General features: G+C 46.2%; 1 protein-coding gene across 1 annotated transcript in view; it reads left to right on the forward strand.

Annotated features, from left to right (window-relative positions):
- efna2a (ephrin-A2a) overlaps window positions 1-18298 on the forward strand; it is a 53733-nt gene extending 35435 nt beyond the window's left edge. Inside the window, exons 2-4 of the mRNA XM_076157553.1 lie at window positions 11897-12189; window positions 15811-15876; window positions 17404-18298. Of these exons, the coding sequence (XP_076013668.1) occupies window positions 11897-12189; window positions 15811-15876; window positions 17404-17528 (484 nt within the window). The 3' untranslated portion in view covers window positions 17529-18298. The remainder of the gene's footprint in view (window positions 1-11896; window positions 12190-15810; window positions 15877-17403) is intronic.
- The last annotated feature ends 313 nt before the right edge of the window (window positions 18299-18611 follow it).

Here is an 18611-nt window from a genome sequence, read left to right on the forward strand (position 1 = left end):
ACACGCACACACACACACACACACACACACACACACACACACACACACACACACACACACACACACACACACACACACACCTCCACTAATCTGCTCTGTGTTTGCTCAGAGGCATTCCCTTCTCCTGCCTCCCCCTTCCTCTCTCACCAATGTCTCTCCTTCCCTTCATCACTCATCCTCCCCACACACACACACACACACACACACACACACACACTCCTCTCCCCCAAAAAACTGCCTTAAAAGAAAAGACTTTTAAGATTTACGGATCTCAACACTTTTTCGGGGTGGCTTAGAGGTTTTAGAGGTTGTGTGCGCCTCAGTGTGTGTGTGTGTGTATGAGAGTGTGTAACAGCAAAGCGCGTGCACAAGCGTTTGCTGGTGTGCGTGCGTGAATGCGATTGCGGATGGAGACGGGGGTGTTGAGGCTTTGGGGTTTAGAGGGATCGAGGCGATGGAGAGGAGGAGGAGGAGGAGGAGGAAGGAGGGAGAAAGATCTTTGTGCGCGTGCGAGCATGTGTGTGCGCGCATGTGTGTGTGTGCGTGCGAGGCGGTGCCGGCAGAGAAACAGCAGCGCTAGCACTGCTTAATTAATCAACATCAAAAGGCAGCATTAAAAATGAATGGAACCCGAAGCAACAGTTTGGATAAAGTGAATTATTCAGGCGTGGAGCTTAGCCTGCTGCCCAACATTCTATTAAGAAGTAAAATCTTGATCTTTTTTTTCCCTCCACGTAGTCTATGTGTGTGTGTGTGTGAGTGAGTGTGTGTGTGCGTGTGTGCGTGTGTGTGTTTGTGTACCAGGGCTCACAAAGTTTGCCGCGGAGGATCGATGTCTGCTTTGGTCAGGGAGTTTCAGGCAAACAAGTCTGGGCCCGGCGTTCAGGCTCGTCCCTTTAAGCAGAATGTCATTAGTCTCACCGCTGACCACAGTTACGGCCCTTAGTTCCAAATTAAGGCTCTATTCCTTTTTCAATTAATTGTATTGGAGGAAGTGGGTTTCCAGTTAAATGAAAAAGCCGCTGAAGTCTGAGATGAGGAGATCTGTAAGCTAAGTGGAAATCCATTCTCCTTTACATTATTTAATCGCCATGTGGACGCACGTCGATCGGGGCGCCAATTTGAAAAAGAAAAAAAAAAAGCAGGATAAAGCAGATCTGTATCTGTATCGTTTATTTACCAGATGTGTACGGAGGAATTAACGAGATCCTGAGCCGCCCAGACTGGTGATTGCGAGGGCCGGTCGGGGCGGGCGGTCCAGGCGGTCCAGGCGTGTCTTGTTCATTTGCAGACGCTGATTTAAAAGCTCTCCATCCTACATTCATTATTTAACGAGTGACACAGGAGGCAACAGAAAACTGAGCAACAAAAAAAGAGCAGAGATTTTTTGTTTTACTGCCTCTTCATCACGACGCGAGTGATTCACTGCACTAGTGACGCAAAGGCAGTAAAAAAAAGAAAAGCTCAGACCGCCGTGATGGCGGCTGGCGGATCTGAGCGGATCTGGTTAAATACACAAAGTCGTAAAAAAGTAGAGGCCTGGACCCGACGCCGAGGGGATAAGAGGGAGGAAGAGGGAGGAAGGAAGAGATCCGGGAGAGAGGAAGGAAAGGAGGAGAGAGAGAGGGAGAGAGAGAGGGAGAGAGAGAGAGAGAGAGAGGGAGAGGGAGGACATTTGCATATGCTAGCCGTCTGAGTCGTGTTCTAAGATGAAGAGCAAACCAAAGCTAGATTGTCAAACATTTCACTGACATGACGACGCCTCACACAGTATTCCTGAGCGCAACTTTCATCTTTTAAGCTCAATTCGCCCCTGAAATGCCAACTTTTCCTCTCGAAACCACTTTTTTTCCCCCGTTTTGTCGCTTCACACACCTTTGCCGTGTCTTAACTTGTTCCAAAATAGTTCAAACACCCCAGAAAAACAGATCAATCGATTGATAACACAGCACAAAGACGGAGATTTGTTTAGAAATCGTTGCCCTCTCCGCCCTTTAACCAATCACCTGGGACATACTTTGGGGTTAGAAAAATAGAGACATCTGGAACAACAGTCTGGGTTTGTGGCTACAGGCAGTGTGTATGTGTGTGTGTGTGTGTGTGTGTGTGTGTGTGTGTGTATTCTGCTGTGTTTAACTCAGCGGTCGACAATGCGAGTTCACTTTCTCCCCTGAGTGAAAAAGTGAAAAACCATGCTTGCGTGAGTGCGCGTATGTGTGTGTATCCATCTATAATCAGGCGGTGTGTGTGTGTGTGTGTGTGTATGTGTGTGGTGAAAGGAAGGCTAGGGGGCTTTTTGTGTTGCGAGCGTGTTTCTTTCTTCTCCTCCCTTAGTGGATGCCTATTTCTAGATCAGTTTGAGGGTCAAGGTTTGGCCACCGGTGGAGAAAAGCTGCATTCCCATTTAAAAGGGGTGGGGGGGAGGAGAGAGAGAGAGAGAGAGAGAGAGAGAGAGAGAGAGAGAGAGACAGAGAGAGACAGAGACAGAGACAGAGACAGACAGGGACAGACAGAGACAGAGACAGAGACAGAGACAGAGGCCATCGCTCTCCCTCTCCTCACAATGAAAAGAAGAGCGAACGCACACACACTCAAACACACGCAAACACTCACAGCGTCCTCTTAAAGCCTTAACCCTTTGCTCTGCCTTATAGCTCCTCGCTGCCTCTCGTGACCGCTGTGCTACAGAGCGGCCGTATGAATAAAACAAACGAGCTGAAAGCCTGGAAAACCTGCGACTCTCACATTTCCACCGTCCATTAAGCTGCTTGTCAAATTGTAAAAAATTCAATCCAAATGCTTTGTTTGTCAAGGCCAGGGGCAACTGAGCAAATGTAATGTTTTTCCTTTTTTCTTCCCTGGCTGTGATCTCATCAGAGATACAGCCAGCCTTGGTTGTGTAACCCTTTCACTGCTCTTCCTCATAAAAAGGGATAAAACGTGCCGGTTAAGTCCAAATGCAACCATCTTGACATTTTCACCTTTGTCTTTTGGTTAAATCTGACGGCGGGGTTTGAGATCTGACTCTTCTGGGTGACTCAGACGCTGACTCATAGGTTTGACTCTGCTCTTGAATCAGTTTTGACTGCAGAACAAACAGGAATCTGATACATGCCATGTGTTTCTCAAGCCCCGGAATCTGATTTCGCTCTCGCTGTCGTATGTTTTCACTCAGTTTCCCTGCAACGCGGTGGAGCTGCGGCTGTCAATCAAGCCGGCACGTTAGCAAATCCACTTCCCTTGAATGTAATTAAAGGATTAATGACTCTCAGAATCGTCGCAAAGACACGGATCAGAGCTGAAATTTGCTTCTAGGAACCATTTTGTATCCTTGAACAAGCATCTGTTGGTCATCTCGTTGTTTGAAATGAGACAAACCGGCACCTCCGGTTGCTTTACAGTAACACGGGCCAGGCGTTCACCGCAGTTTACAGCCGCTCGACTGCTAAACAGCGCACCAGCTCGGCAGCGCTCAGATGATGGATGGTGTCAATTTTCTGGCCCTGATTTGGTGTGTGCAGAACGCCTGCCTGCATCCCTCCGGCTGGCATCATCTGGCATATTTTTTTATTAGATATAATTGCAGTTGGCGTGCACCCCACTCCCAAAAAAAATTGGGGAAGAAAAAAGTCTTAAAATAGGAAAGTGGTGCTACTGCAGCGCCGCCGTGTCCCATCAGAGCCACGGGATGAAGCGATCCTGAGCCAGCGTCTCTGTCCCCCACGCTGCTGGAGACAAAGCACATCATCATATTTCTCCCATTATCATGAGATATTACATATTTATGTTTTAATATATGACCTTGGGCTTCACTTTATGTTTTGCTCACGTGTTCCTCGTCTGTTTTTCTCTTCCATTCTTGTACATTTTCAGATACGTGAACTGGAATGAATAGTGGTCAACTTTAAAGCATGTATTTGCATTTCTAAGCCATGTGTGTTCCTCCTGATCTCTGGAAAAAAATGGTAACAGCCGTGTTTTTGGGGGCTATCGCATGACTCACGTTCTCCAGATGTGATTGCAAGTGCTGATGTTGAGCGGGCTCGTCTGCAGCCTTCATCGCCTCCACTGAGCTCCAGCTGAGGGTGCAGGTGATCATTTAAATTCACTCTTCACTTAGTGATTTGCATTGCTCCCGCTGGTAATGGACGGACGAGGAACGGCAGAATGAAAAACATTACTGCAGGACATCCTTAAGCAATTTGTCTCGTGAAAAGCTTTTTTCACACCACGCTAAGTTCTGAGGGGGATGAAAGACTTAGGCAATCGCAACCAAAAGTAGCTCTGAGCCAGGTTACAATCATGACCAAAGATGGACTAATGTTTATGGATTTCTCTGTGTGTGTGTGTGTGTGTGTGTGTGTGGAGTGGAGAGGGCTGCAAGCTATCTGTGTCTGTCTGAGAAAAAAAAAAGAAGCAGAATGAGACAGAGTAAGACAGAGAGGAGGGGGAGAGAGAGAGAGAGTGAGAGAGAGAGAGAGACGCTCGGGGGGAGAAGAAGGGCCGATTCTCTGAGGAGTTGTTTTGGTCATGGTGGTTGAGCTCTCTGATTAATGCTCATAGAGACGCGCCAGATGGAGAGAGAGGGAATGGGAGGGAACGAAGGGGTAGAGGGTGAAATTTGGGATGAGGAGAACATGATCAGAGAGAGGGAGAGAGAGAGAGAGAGAGAGAGAGAAGAGAGAGGAAGATGAAACGACACACCAAATAAGGACGACTCTTTAGTGGTTCTTTGGTTTAGCTGTAATGCAAGTGTCAACTAATCGATAATGCATTGAATTAGTTACTCAAACAAAATGAACAACTCTGTGCACGGCGCTTAAATGTGCTGTAACTTTGCTTGTTGGGGCGTATTTAAATTTCATAAAGGCCTGAGAATGAGGCTATGCAAACGACGCGCACACGGTTACAAAGTCTCTCTGTTCCGGGGATCCTTCAATCCAAATCCGGCGCCACGCTGGGATAGAAACAGACACGTTTTTCTCAAACCGTATGGAGGGATTCGTATGAGTGTAGCCGGAGATGTAATGTTTGCAGAGAGGAATTTTGAAAGGGAGAGAGGTGGGAGGAGGGATTTTTTTGGGAGGTGGGGGGGAGATCAGTGGCAGGGAAGAAGATGAGAAACGAGGATCCTGGCAAAGTGGGATTACTCCAAGATGTGGTGAGTGTGTGGGATGTCTCACAAAGACAGAGAGAGAACAGAGGCGATGACGGGGGGTTTGTTTTTGATTTGTACTAACAATTAAGAAGCAAGTCGTCTCCCTTCCGTCGCAAAAAATGGAAGGAGTGGCGGAAAACCCATTTTTGTCATCGATGAGTCAGATTGATGAGACATTGAGGCCCGAACCGAAACGGAGACAGATGGACGGCACACATGAGAGAGAGAGAGCTGACCAAGAGGGGCGATTGAGGAGGCGGGGGTCAGACACAGAGGAGAGAGAGAGAGAGAGAGAGAGAGAGAGAGAGAAACACAGACGGAGAGGGAGGGAGAGAGGAGATGGCAGCTATTAGAGTCTGATGGCGTTGACCTTCAATCCATTCAGAACCCCATAGACATTCAGCATATGGCTCCACTTAGTATGGCGAGACTTGCACCAGTTTGTGTGTGTCTGTATGTGTGTGTTTGTGTGTTTGTGTGTTTGTGTGTGTGTGTGTGTGTGTGTGTGTGTGTGTGTGTGTGTGTGTGTGTGTGTTTCTCTATATGCTTTCCTTTCTGTGTATGTGCCCGTTTTTCTTATTTACTTTTTATTAGTGCAGCTACCCGTGCGTGTGCTGGCGTGTGTATGTGTGTGCCTTTGATTTGTTTACTCCTATGCATGGGTGTATGCGTGTGTGTGTGACTGTGCGTATGTATGTGCAGACCCAGTGTGTATCTTAATTGGACTCCATTCAAGTGTTTAATTACTCATTAGAGATGCTGCAAAGCAATCTATACACCAGCTTTCAACGTTTGCTGCATCTGCCCTCTGTGACTTCCAGCCCGCAGAGGCTCAAACGCTTTGACCCAAACTACATGGATTTGTTCACCGTGTCAATCTGGATCAACCCATCCATATTAGATGAAGACGCTCGAGCCAGAGGTTGACGCCGGAGCAGCACAGTCAGTTAATGAATCAGTCCGCCGGTCTGTTGTGCCGCCTGACAGCCAGCGAGTTTGACTCCCGGCCAGTTCGCTCATGAGAATGATTAGTCAGTCAGTCAGTTTATTTGTCCGGTCGGACAGTCAGTTCTCCAGGTATTCACCTAATGAGCCAGTCACTCAGCTGGGCCGTGCAGCGAGATAGTCGCTCCTAGGTTATAGCGCTTAATTGTGCCATCAATCTGTCACTCATTCAGTCTGTTAATCTGTCGGCTTCAGTCAGGGAACAAACTCCAGTGAGTTCTTCTGCAGAACCAAAAAAAAAAAAAGCTAACTTACGATCCTGCCCAGACGTGGGCTGGATGTTTGTGGAAAATGAAACAAAGAACCAAAAGGAAGATTTTGACTGACAGCCAAGCGTTTCTCCCAAGTGTAAAAACAAACAACAACAACCAACCACTAACTGTAGGACGGAGCTGAATCATTAATTCAGCAAGAATGCGTGAGTATAAATGGCTCTTCTTTAAACATTGACTGCGGATATTTGACGTTTCTGTGGGGTGTTGACACAAATCCTGTGCCGTCTGCCCCCCCCCTCCCCCCTTCCCCCTCCGCCCCCTGCCCCCCCGACCCCCCTTGTGATGAGAGATTCTTATTGGTGTGCTTGGACGACGGCCATCAACTCCCTCTAGCTTCGCTTAGGGCCAAACTTGTCAATAGTAATACAGCCCAGTTGCTGTTTAAGCTGTCGGCGGTGCCAGAGCCGGTGCTGCATCATGGTGAATGCCCCTTAGAACACCAGCAGAGTGATACAGGCATATCATCCACCCTGTCTATCAGCTTGTCAGACGCTCCACGAGTGCCCCATCGCTCATCTCATCCGTCTGATGTGCCCTGCTTGTCCATCCGATAGTGTCACTTTTGCTGTTTATGCTCCATCTCTTGTGTGTGTGTGTGTGTGTGTGTTCCAGATTTTAACAAGGTGACAATTATCCTTCAAGGAGTCTGGAGATTTGTCGACAAGATTTGTTGTGCTTATTCGGCGCAAAAGTGTTAGGTTTCCTGTTGGTCCCAGACGGGCCCATCTAGAGGAAACCCATAATAACCTCTCAGATGTGCTGTGTGTCACCATGGCGATTCATGGCGACATGATTCAGACAGACAGATGTGGCACTCGTCACAATAACACAACTGGATCTCTGTGTAAATGTGAATGTGAGCTGTTCGTGGGTGTTTGCTGGTTTATTTTTCATGTTTGCTGCAGTATACGCAGCCCATGCGTGCTCCCACAGAGATTTGTGGGTGGAAAGAAGTAGAGGCAGCAAAATAAATTAACAGAAACCTAATAAAAATTTTAAAGTTGCCTCAATTACTTTTTTCCCCCATGTCTTTATTTATATATGTCAGTAATATATTAACAAAAATACTTTTCAAATGCCAATATATGTCAGAGTTCTGCTTCTACTTTACTGGAAAATTGTATGAGAATTTTTTAACAAATAGATTTTAACTGTGCTGTTTGAAAGAGGATTCAATTAAGCTTAACTTTATATTAAACACATGTATTTCTGTTAATTGATTACAACTGGAACTACAGAAGAAAATTATTTTATTTTATTTTATTTTATTTTATTTTATTTTTTTTATTTTATTTATTTTTTATTTTATTTTATTTTGTGCATATGCAACATGTGTCTCGAGCTGATTTCCATAGTAAAACATGCACATCTGTGTTTGCACATCCTGGTGTGTCAATGGATACATGTACTCCTTTGTGTGTGTGTGTGTGTGTGTGTCTCATTGTGTTATTGTGTTTACACACATGTGGTCAGACATTGTAATGTGTGCTAATCTATGGTAAATATCTGTGTTAATGAATCAATACTTCTGTGTGTGTGTGTGTGTGTGTGTGTGTGTGTGTGTGTGTGTGTGTGTGTGTGGCTGTGTGGGTGTGTGTTCTATATGTACAGTATAGGAGCATAGTGTGCTTGTGATGTGAAGGTTATCATATTCTCTTCGCCACACATACGTACAGTAAGAATTGGCAGCCATGCAGCGGAAGTCACAGGCGGAGACGACAGCATGGGAATAAAGCTCACGCTGAGAGTGCGGAGCAACTAAGGAGGATGAAGATGGATGTGTGTGTGTGTGTGTGTGTGTGTGTGTGTGTTCAAAGACAACGAGCAGAAAGCAGAGAGAGCGTTTTCGCAGAGACAATAATGTATAGGAGACGGAAAATGAGACAGTAACTATATCTGAGAGAAAGTGAGAGACGAAGAAGAGGAGAGAGGAGGAGTGATTTCGTCTTAATATGAGGGACACTGCAGCAGATACTTAAAGCCCTCTTACACTTTTTGTTTTGTTTGTTTCACAGCAAGCTGGAGGTTCGTTATGTTCAATCAGCGAGCGATGCCACTTCAGTGCTGGCAGGAAACATCTCACGTTTGTGCCTTGGATTTCTCCAGCTTTTGTCATCCCTGGTGTGGTGAAGTGATAGACGCTGGAAATCTGACAAGTGATCCTGTCAGATAGTCCACCTGTTCTCCTTGATTCCCTCCCAGAAATAGGCAGCTGTGTGATTTCTTTTTTGTTTTTTCGAGACTTAAGTCTGGGAGAATCCGCTTTCTTAGGTTTGATCTCTTTTGTTTTAAAGTTGAATATGATTTAGTAACTTTTTGCAGTAGTACAATCAACTCAAATGCTGATCCTTGTTAACCATGGCAGGAACCGGAAAGCTTCACCCAAGCCCAGTGCTGCTGTCTCTTTTTTTCCCCGGCCAGACAGCGAATGCAGTATTAGCCAGGGGGACACAGGGGAGATCAAGTGATGCTTGAGGAAAGAGAAAAAGTTTGAGGGAAAAAAACAGAGGAGTGACATAGTTAGAGAGAGAGAGAGAGAGAGGGAGAATGTGGAGAGATGGAAGCACCCTTTGATGTTTGTTGGCAGATCCGGCCTGCTGTTTAGGACGCGGGCAGGTATGGTAAACATCCCGATTGTCTTCTACCAGATGCTTTGATCAGAGCCATGCTGAGAGACAATGCTGATGCCAAGAATACTAAGGAGTGACCACTAACACAGACACACGTACATAATCCACACATACACTCATACTGTACACACACACACACACACACACTCTCTTTCTCTCTTCGTGTTGCTTTTCAACTTTTAGTCTTCAGTCTCAGACGCGTGTCCGCTTCCCTCGCCTAACAATTCATCGGAGTGTCGCTGAAACGGAAGGAGCAGATCTGTGAGTTGTCAGGGGGAAACAGGAGGGAGGCAAACTATCATATTGCACGCAGTTAATTTGAAAACAGAACGGGTGGGAGAGGTGGAATGGGAAACTGAAAAGACTTTTAACAACACAGTTATGAGTCTCCCCGTTTAATGAAGACAGCGGTGACAGTTTCCTCCTTTTGGCGCTTTTACGTGCGGAAATTATGTTGACAGTCAATATCCCAGAGAGACACGAAAATGAAAGACAATCTAGGCTTATCACCTGCAAAATAAGACACGGAGCTTCTGGGATTTCTCGTCCCAGTGGTGGAGTTTACTTGTTTAAGGATTAATGGAGGTTTGTAGTTCTTTTTTGCAGTAAGTCACGATTGTTATAGCTTCCTTAAAGGCTTTAGAAGTGTCTTGGGGTTTTAAATTATATGCACACCGGGCACCCGGGCGTGCACACACTAATGCTCAGATTGGTAGTCAACCCTAAATGTAACGGTGCACAATCAATGGGAAGGCACGTTTGTCTCAGATGGAACGCCACAGTCACACAAATTGAAATGAAAGACTCGAAAACTCCTCCTCCATCTGCTCTTCTTCCAGCTGGCCTCCTCTTCTTCTTCTTCTTCTTCTTCTGCTGCTCTGCTTCTTCCTCCTCATCTTTTTTGTCTTTTTTCACCCTGATTTGGTGCAATTTACCAGTTTCATTATCCCCTCTCGCTCTGTCTCTACCCCCCTTCCCTCCTTTTTCACTCACTCTCCTTCCCCTTCTTGTATCCTCATTCAGCACATAACCCCACACCCGTCTCTCTCTCTCTCCCAGCTCTCCCTCTCCTCGTCCCATTCCCTCTGTTCTTTCGTGGAGCTCCTTTTTATTCTCATTCTGCCCGTCTCTTCCTCTGTTTCTCTCTCTGCCTTTCCTTTTTAGTGGTTAATCAGAGTTGATTGGGAGCACGGGGAGCCGAGAGGAGCTCCCCAGTGGATCAATGCCTCTAAATGATCTGTTCATGGATCCCTTTAGAACCTGCAAAACTCACTCTGATAGGGCACTGAAGCATGAAGACGCTCATTTCACATCTAACTCACTTCCTGATTTGCCCTCTGGGAGTGAAATAAGACTCCTGTTATGGGCATAATTTGTCCCAAAGCTAAATACCTCGCTAACCAAAAGTGCTTAGCCCAAAATGTCTTCATTTCAGGCAATCAATTACTGTCAAGGTGAGGGGGGAAAATGATGAATACGCTTAAAGTGCTCGATCTATCGGAGACATCAAGCTCACCTGGCAACTGGCTTTGATTACGTTTGTTTCAGAGAAGAAGTATGTCTCTCAAATTGCATCAACATATATTGTTTGATAGCATCGGATGGGATTTAAATCTATTTTGAAGAAGCTGAGGTCCACTTGGTTCTCTCTACAAAGTTTCACTGAAATATGGAAATTCCTTTTTGAAAAATGTGGCTGACAAACAAACCAGTGGTGAAAACACGACCCCCTGTGCAGAGGCAATTATCCGGACAGCAAATTTGTATTATTTCTGTTTATATTATCTAATTTGATATCCTGAGGCGTTGAGTGATTCATCGTCAGATTCGAAACATTAACTGATGAGTGTGTGACTAAAGAATATTTGGATAATGGTCTTGTAAGATTTAGAATAAGGGTATTTAACTGAGGCTGTAGCTGTGCATTCGTCCAGAAAAGTAAGACTAGTTTTGTATATATTATTCCAGTGTTATTAATTCGATGCAAAACTAAAGTAAGACCACATCACATTGTATGTTTTTGATGTAGTTCAGGTCAGAGGTTGAGTAAGAAGATGCAAACTGCATTTCCATAGTTTGACATGCGCCTGAGGGAGAAAAGAACGGCTGTCATAACAGAGTGCATACGGAACACAATACAGCATCTACAGTGAACTCAGTGTGAACAAGATAATGTTTTCTCTGCATTAACCCATGACCCAGTTCTATTCATCATGTCACCTTCACTGGTACACATGACTGCTGAGCTAAGTGGACATTTACCACAGCTGCCTCGCTCTTTGCTCTGGGGGTTAAGATAATAATGTGCACTCACTATCAACTCCTGACCTACTTCCCTTCAGTATCAGCCAAGCATCTCCTCATCTACACACTCTGGGCTGGACTGGAAAAAGACACACTCTTATATCACTTTATTCATACCTTTATAGAAACTGTAGGGATAATTATCGACGTCTCTATTTTTCACCTGTTCATTTATGGAACAAAGGTACTAAATCGTAAACGTAATCATAAACAACATCATTATGGCAACCAAAGGACAGGAAAGAACTCTCTAGGGTTTTATTTGTATAGTTTGTTCTACAGCAACAACCATCTGCTAAAGTGTCCTTGAGCAGCATATTGCATCAGCTACAGGGTGGTTGTAATTAAGAGGAATGTGACCCCTGACCCTTCTGTGGATGTGCCAACGCAAAACATATTGGTCACAGGTGTCATATGGTTTATATAACAGTTATATTTTATGACTACACACAGTGGATGGTCGCCTTTACATTGTGTGTTAATGCGTACATTTGCTGACGGGCGTTTCCCTTTGTGTCTGGCAGGTTCTGGCACGGAGAGTACAGAGTGGCAGTGAACATCAACGATTACCTGGACATCTACTGTCCTTACTACGAGGGTCCTCCGTCCCACGGGCGCATGGAGCGTTACATCCTCTTCATGGTCAACCACGAGGGCTACACTTCCTGCCAGCACAGGATGCGTGGCTTCAAGCGCTGGGAGTGCAACCGCCCCAGCGGTCCAGACGGACCCCTGCGCTTCTCGGAGAAGTTCCAGCTCTTCACTCCGTTCTCCCTGGGCTTTGAGTTCAGGCCTGGACACGAGTACTACTACATCTGTAAGTTACATGTACATGTGTGTGTGTGTGTTTGTGTGTGTGTGTGCGTGCGTGTGTGTAAATAAGAGGGTTTGTTTGTGTGTACATGTCTCTTGTTTGTCTGCTCAATATGCATTTATAGTGGATATGTAAATATGCAATCAGCAGTTGATTGAGAGAGTACTCACGAAAGGCACAGCAGACTCCCACACACACACACACATACACACCTCTTTCTCTCTCCCTCTCTTTCTTTCTCGCACTCTCTCTCACTCGCTCTCTCCCTTTCCGTCTTTATTTTTCGATGTATCTCTGCGCTCCTGACTAGATCATAAGTGGTGTGCTCAGCAAAGTGGTAAAAATGTCACCAGGCATAGTTTGTAATCATTTTTATATTAGCTGTATTGATGTCTCCCCTCGCTTCAACAAGTCATGTATTAGTATTACAGACGGGCCGTGTCCTCTGAGGCTGTTTCCTGAGCGGCGTTAAAAAGCCATCACTTCCCCAGCAGACATCGTTTTTTCTCTTAGACATTGTTTTTGGCTGCTTGGTGTACCAGATGGGTGGGAGCTCCTTCTAGACAATTTAGTGCGCGATCAGTCGATGATGACAGAAGATTGACTTTCAAAAGCTTCCGGGTCAACATCCAAACTTTCTGGCAGCGATACTTCATGTTGGCCTGCATGCTCATGATCAGGAGGTTATCTGTTCGAATCCTCAGTGTAAATGAGTAATACTGCCCCCCCCCCCCCACCCCCCCCACCCCCACCCCAGCTATAATTGAGCTGCAGTGATGTATTGGTTCACCTCCAGATGTGCGTGTGTGTATTCAGACTGAATGGAAATGAATCCAGGCTGTTGCTGAGACAGTGTGCGCGCTCAGCAAAAACCTCCTCGAATGAATTAAACACACACACACATTTGCCAATAACAAAAGTTTTTTTAAATATTAGGATGTGATATAAACACGACTTGGCCCACGCTTGTTGTCGGCACGGATACAAAGCCGCAGCAGGCGAGAGTCAGAGAGCTGAAGAGGCCACCGCCACAGATCTGCTGCTGGCTTTTGTTTTGGCTCTCATGTAAGGATGGACGGGGCCCCTCCAGAATTGTATAGTTGCTGACTCTGGTATTGTGTTCCTGGGACCCCTGAGGACAGTGTGTATTCTGCTAGATCGGAGTATTGGTGTGTGTGTGTGTGTGTGTGTGTGTGTGTGTGTGTGTGTGTGTGTGTGTGTGTGTGTGTGTGTGTTGGGGGAGGGTTGGTCATTGGGGTCAGTTGTCATCCGATTGTGAGTTTGTGAAAGGCCATGTCCATCATCTTGACTGACAACCACACACACACACACACACACACACATTTTTGTCTGTGTTCCTCTGACACACACACACACACAGGCTAGTATTGATGTGCCGTTATGGTATGTTGACATTTTTCACCACCCAGCCTTTTCAGTGTGTGTGCGTGTATGTGTGTGAGAGTGTGTGTGGGTGTGTTTGCGTCTGTATATTGCTCTCTCCAGTCGATAAAATAGATTGATTTGATGGCGATTTCTGGCCAGACCTGTGTGAGCGTATGTTTGTCCTTTGTGTGTGTGTGTTCGGGGACGGTGAGTGTGTGTTCATGTGTGCACATTTGTGTATGTGTTTGTCATGTGTTTGACATGTTGACAGGCCCGCTCCACCCCTTACTTCTCCCAGCTGCCATCTGATGAGGTTGAGTGATTTTCAATGGGTTTTCAGCCGACTTTGGACAGTGGATGCTCTGGGAAACAGAGACGCTGGGAGAGCTGATAGTGGAAAATGTTAGAGGACGCAGAGAAGAGGGGGAGATGAGAGGATGGCCTATCTCCGCTTATCTATCTAGCCCCTACTGTCTTATATCGCCATTTTAATTAAAAAGGCGAGAACGTTTACACAAAGACACAACCAGGGGAGAGGAAGCTTCATACGAGGCCAGTAGGGCTTCAAACGGGACTCCTCAACTTTCTCTGCACGCTCAGGGGAAGATGAGGGGCTGAGCTGAAGAAATGTGAGGCGGAGGAGGTGGGCTGGTGACGGCAGAAAAGGGTAGAGGAGCTAAAGGGCAGAGGGAAGGATGGAGGGAGGAGTTGGGGTTAGAAAGGGAGGAAGGAGAGGGCAGCAGAAGGGTCGGATTTATTTCCTGTGTGCCGTGGATCTTGATGATGGTCCTCTCCCGGGTCACTCGGGGCTCCGGCTGCACAGAGTTCCTGAAAGGGAAAAGGCCAATGGGTCACCACACACTTTTTCATGCACATGTGTTCACATTCTTGTGTTCCTTGTGTGTGTGTGTGTGTGGGGGTGGGTGTTTGTGTGTATGTCTCACGGGTGGTTAGAGAGTTGGTCACCATGTCCTTTAAGTCTCCAGCTCTATTTCACATCGAACCGGGGGGGGGGGGGGGGGGAACTAAAGACCTAGATTGGATTTCATTTACTCCACTTTGAAGTTTGAATCACAATAAGGTTTGAAGAAGGTGAGCTGAGGTTGCCGTGGTTATCGCTGTCACCTCAGGACCTGAGCCGATGCGGAACTTTCCCCTGTTCAGGTCGACCTGAGAGACTGTGTTTCTCTCTGTGGCTGAATCCCATTGGAGACGACACCTCATAGACGTTATTTTGAATATTTTCATGTTGCCTGAGGTGCGCAGCATGTTGGGTTGAAGAGCTGCAATAGAAGAAACTCTCCAACTGTATTATTGTACAAAGCAGTTGAGGCACATTGTAGCTGATAGGGTTCATTAATTCCTAGAATTATGTGAAATATAACACACTGATAACTTCCCCCCTTTGTGAATTACATTTGTATTATTATGGCTTTTATTGTTAACCACAGAACGCAAGGAAACCCCTGAAAACAAACAACAAATGTCTGAATCAAACCTCTGAACACTTCATAGATTCTGGCAAAGGACCAATCAGTGTCTGTTGTCCTCTTCCATCCTCACCTCATCGCCACATGCCCAAAATACCGTCTCCATCCCATCACTCGCCGCCCCCCCAAGGTCTTCCCAGTGCAGATCAAAACATGAACATTTATATCTGTGGGAATTTCATTGTCTTCCAAACTCAATTAGGGCAATAATGTGACATAAACCTCTGAGTCTGACCTGAAAAACAAGCTTGTTAGGGATCCTTCAGACAGGATTTGTGACATACAGTACATCTCATTATCGTTCCCGCGGGAGTACTGCAGCTAAGATCATCCTCGCTGTCCTTGCAGGGAGGTTTAGACTCTTCACTGTCCCCGTCCTCGTGAAGGCTCCCTGTCGCAGACCTTTGGAAATTGTAATTCAGACGACATCTATGTGTTTTATTAGCCCCGTCCAAAGTGTCTCGCTGTCTGCCATAATTCCAGTTATTTACGATGAGTGTGTTGGGATGAGCTAAGGTTTTGGTGTCTTGCTCGTTATTGTGGAGAGGATCAAACCTGTGTGACTCTCTGAGCCTCAAACACCTTCCTCAAAGTGCCACCTGAAGCTATGCGGTGTAGCACCTCCATCACAGCACCAAACAAAGCCTTTATTGAATGTTCTCAATTACTTTACGGGTGCAATCAGGAGCCCAAATCATTTTCTCTCTCCACTAATCTCCCCTTTCAATCTCTTTTTGCTTTTTCACAGCGTCTCCTCACCCAAACCACGTGGGGCGGGCATGTCTAAAGCTGAAGGTGTATGTTAGACCTCCAGGTAAGTCACGCTCTAACTACACACACACATACACACACAGTATGGTCCAGATTGGCTATCAAAGTAAAATTAGGGGAGAATGAGAGGTCTGATAGAATGCCCTGGTCGAACTCTCTGCTCTGATTCACAGACCAGCCTGGTAACACTTTAACACCTTAACAGGCAGACACACACATGCACGGGAACACACACACACACACACGCAAACGCACAAACACTTTCCCTGCACTTTCGAACAGATTCACACTCTCAGTGCACACTTTTGACCACACACACAGACACACACAGACACACACACACTGACATACACACACGTCACATCAAATCGAATCACATCACGCCGGGTGTGAGCGAGACCTTCTGTCCTTGCAGAGAGAGCGAGAGAGTGAGCGGGAGAGAGAGAGAGAGAGAGAGAGAGAGAGAGAGAGAGAGAGAGAGAGCAGCCTGAAACTTCTCTTCTAAAAATGGTGCTGAAATTCAAAATCTCCCTGCCGGCTATAAAGCAAAGGAGAGAGCGGCCTAATAATAAACCAAGCAACACAGTAAAAACTCCACAATCTGATAGGAGACTCTTAATTCTGTCGACAAAATTACCTTTCTTCACTTTTCCGCAGCCGGATAGGAAAATAGCATCCGCATAGATCCTGCTCACACAAGTGTCCCATGATAGTCCAGTTTAAAAATATCTCACATTGGAATACAGCAGCAGATCGAGTTGCAGGAGAGCATTACAATGTAGTTGTATTATCTTGAAAACCTACCTGTGTGTCTTGAGTGCTTTCTAAGCTGATTTCAGGTTCAGTATTGAACATGAGCCTCAGTGAAGAATCAAATCTGTACAGTAACACACATCTCCCCAGATAATAACGCGGCTTTTCTTCTCTGGATACAAGCACGACAGTCAGCCTGTAAGCTCCTAAGACTTAGATCGCTCCATTTGTAAGGAGGAAAGTAATTATCTCCTTACTGAAGCAACATACTTTCCTTTATTCCGTCAATCTTCGTCTTCTTCTGTGAGAATTAACCTTTTTTTTTTCTTCTGGTGCGCTGTTAAAGTCATCTGTCTGACATTGCAACTTCCCTGTCATCTGTGTAAAGTTCTCACCAGAATGAGCTCCGAGTGATTTAATGTTGTGTGTCTGTGTGTCTGTGTGTGTGTGTGTGTGTATCAGCTGCTCCAGATTCGAAGTCTCTGTGATTAAACTATAATTAGGTTGGTTAAACCCCCTGCAGAGCTCAGTTGCTATCGTCTTCTCCTCCTCCCTCTTTTCCTTCCCTCATCCCCCGTTTGTCTTCTTCTCTCTGCCTCTGTTTTGCTGTTTAACCGGAGAGTTTTGTGGTTTTTGAATCACATTTCACACCCCCCCCCCCTCCTAATGGTTCTACTTGTCTTCCTCCTGCCTTCTATGAAAACCACCCCAAAGTCCCGTCATTCCGTCTCAGCTCGTCTCGTCTTCATATCTGTCCGTGCGTCCTCTCAGTTCAGATATTTTGTCGTCTTTCTTTTCTCTCTCCCTTTTGTTTCAGATGGGTCAGGATATGATTCTCCCGAGCCTTTCCTGACTGATGGAGGTCACAGCTGGAGGCCAGGGTCCGTGGCCCTGTTAGCCGTTCTGGCCTCACTGCTCCTGGGACGTTTCTCCTGGCTGTGACCCCTCCACCCCTTCTTCATGGAGCTCACACCCAGGGTTGCTGGGCTGGGCTGGCTGTCCCTCTAAATCCACCACCCCCTCAGGGAAGCTCTCTGTCCCTCCCCCCCTCCCCTCCCCTCCCACCTTCACCTCTATGCTACCACCAACCACCACCACTGCCAGCCCCTCCATGGCCCAGGCACGGACACCCTTCCCAGGCCTGGATGGAAGCGTTTGGTCACTGACCTGGAGATGTCTGGGAGACTTTGAAGCTCTGTTCTGGGTAGCTTTGCTTAGCTGGAAGACTCAAGGGAAACAGCTCTGCACTCATATCAGATGGTCCTTTGATTTGACTATTGACTTTTGGCCACTGAACAGGTCACTGTGGCTATGATTAAACTTGTCGTTCCGGTGCAATTCCCATCGCCCAATCACACCAGGATGCATTAAGCGATAGGCTTGGATGCACAAAAATTGGATTTTGCTCCCATTGCTACCCCATCCTCAAAGCAAGAATTGGAAGTGTCTAAGCTTGCACTGTAATTGGAATTCTATACTGTCTGGACACAATCCAACCGCAGCATCTATAAGAGCAATGTATGGAGATGAAGAGGAAAAACAGAGAAAGTGATGCAGCCACAGATTTAAGTAAATACAACCATACGGGAAATGTAATATTATACACAGTCTGTTGATATTTTCCAACCCTGTTTAGACTCAAACCGGTAAATCAGGATGAAAAACTCCAACGTCACATGATGACAAGTATAACCATAGCCTGTGTGGATGGACGGGGTGGGGGAGGGGAGGGGAGGGGGGGAGTCTTTGTTTTGGGGGATAGTTCCGGGTGGGTTTGGGGTTTTTGGCGAGGTGTAAATGTCCAGGGTGGGATGTGTTCGTCTTATTCGTGTTTCTAAACAAAGCATTTATCACGGCCTGGTCCAGCGCGGGCGTCTTCAGCACTGTCCCACGTCGATGCGGTCGGGTGACTTTTTGGAACCATGACTTTTCTCATGTATGAATGTACCACCGGTCACCCCCTTTTTGTCTATCTTGTATTATTCTGACTGTGGTCACTTACAGTTCCTTCTCTCGGACTGGCGG

The sequence above is a fragment of the Genypterus blacodes genome, unplaced genomic scaffold, assembly GCF_046128005.1.
Source record: "Genypterus blacodes isolate CSIRO-AG114 ecotype Tasmania unplaced genomic scaffold, CSIRO-AGI_Gbla_v1 ptg000073l_1, whole genome shotgun sequence".
Taxonomy (NCBI): domain Eukaryota; kingdom Metazoa; phylum Chordata; class Actinopteri; order Ophidiiformes; family Ophidiidae; genus Genypterus; species Genypterus blacodes.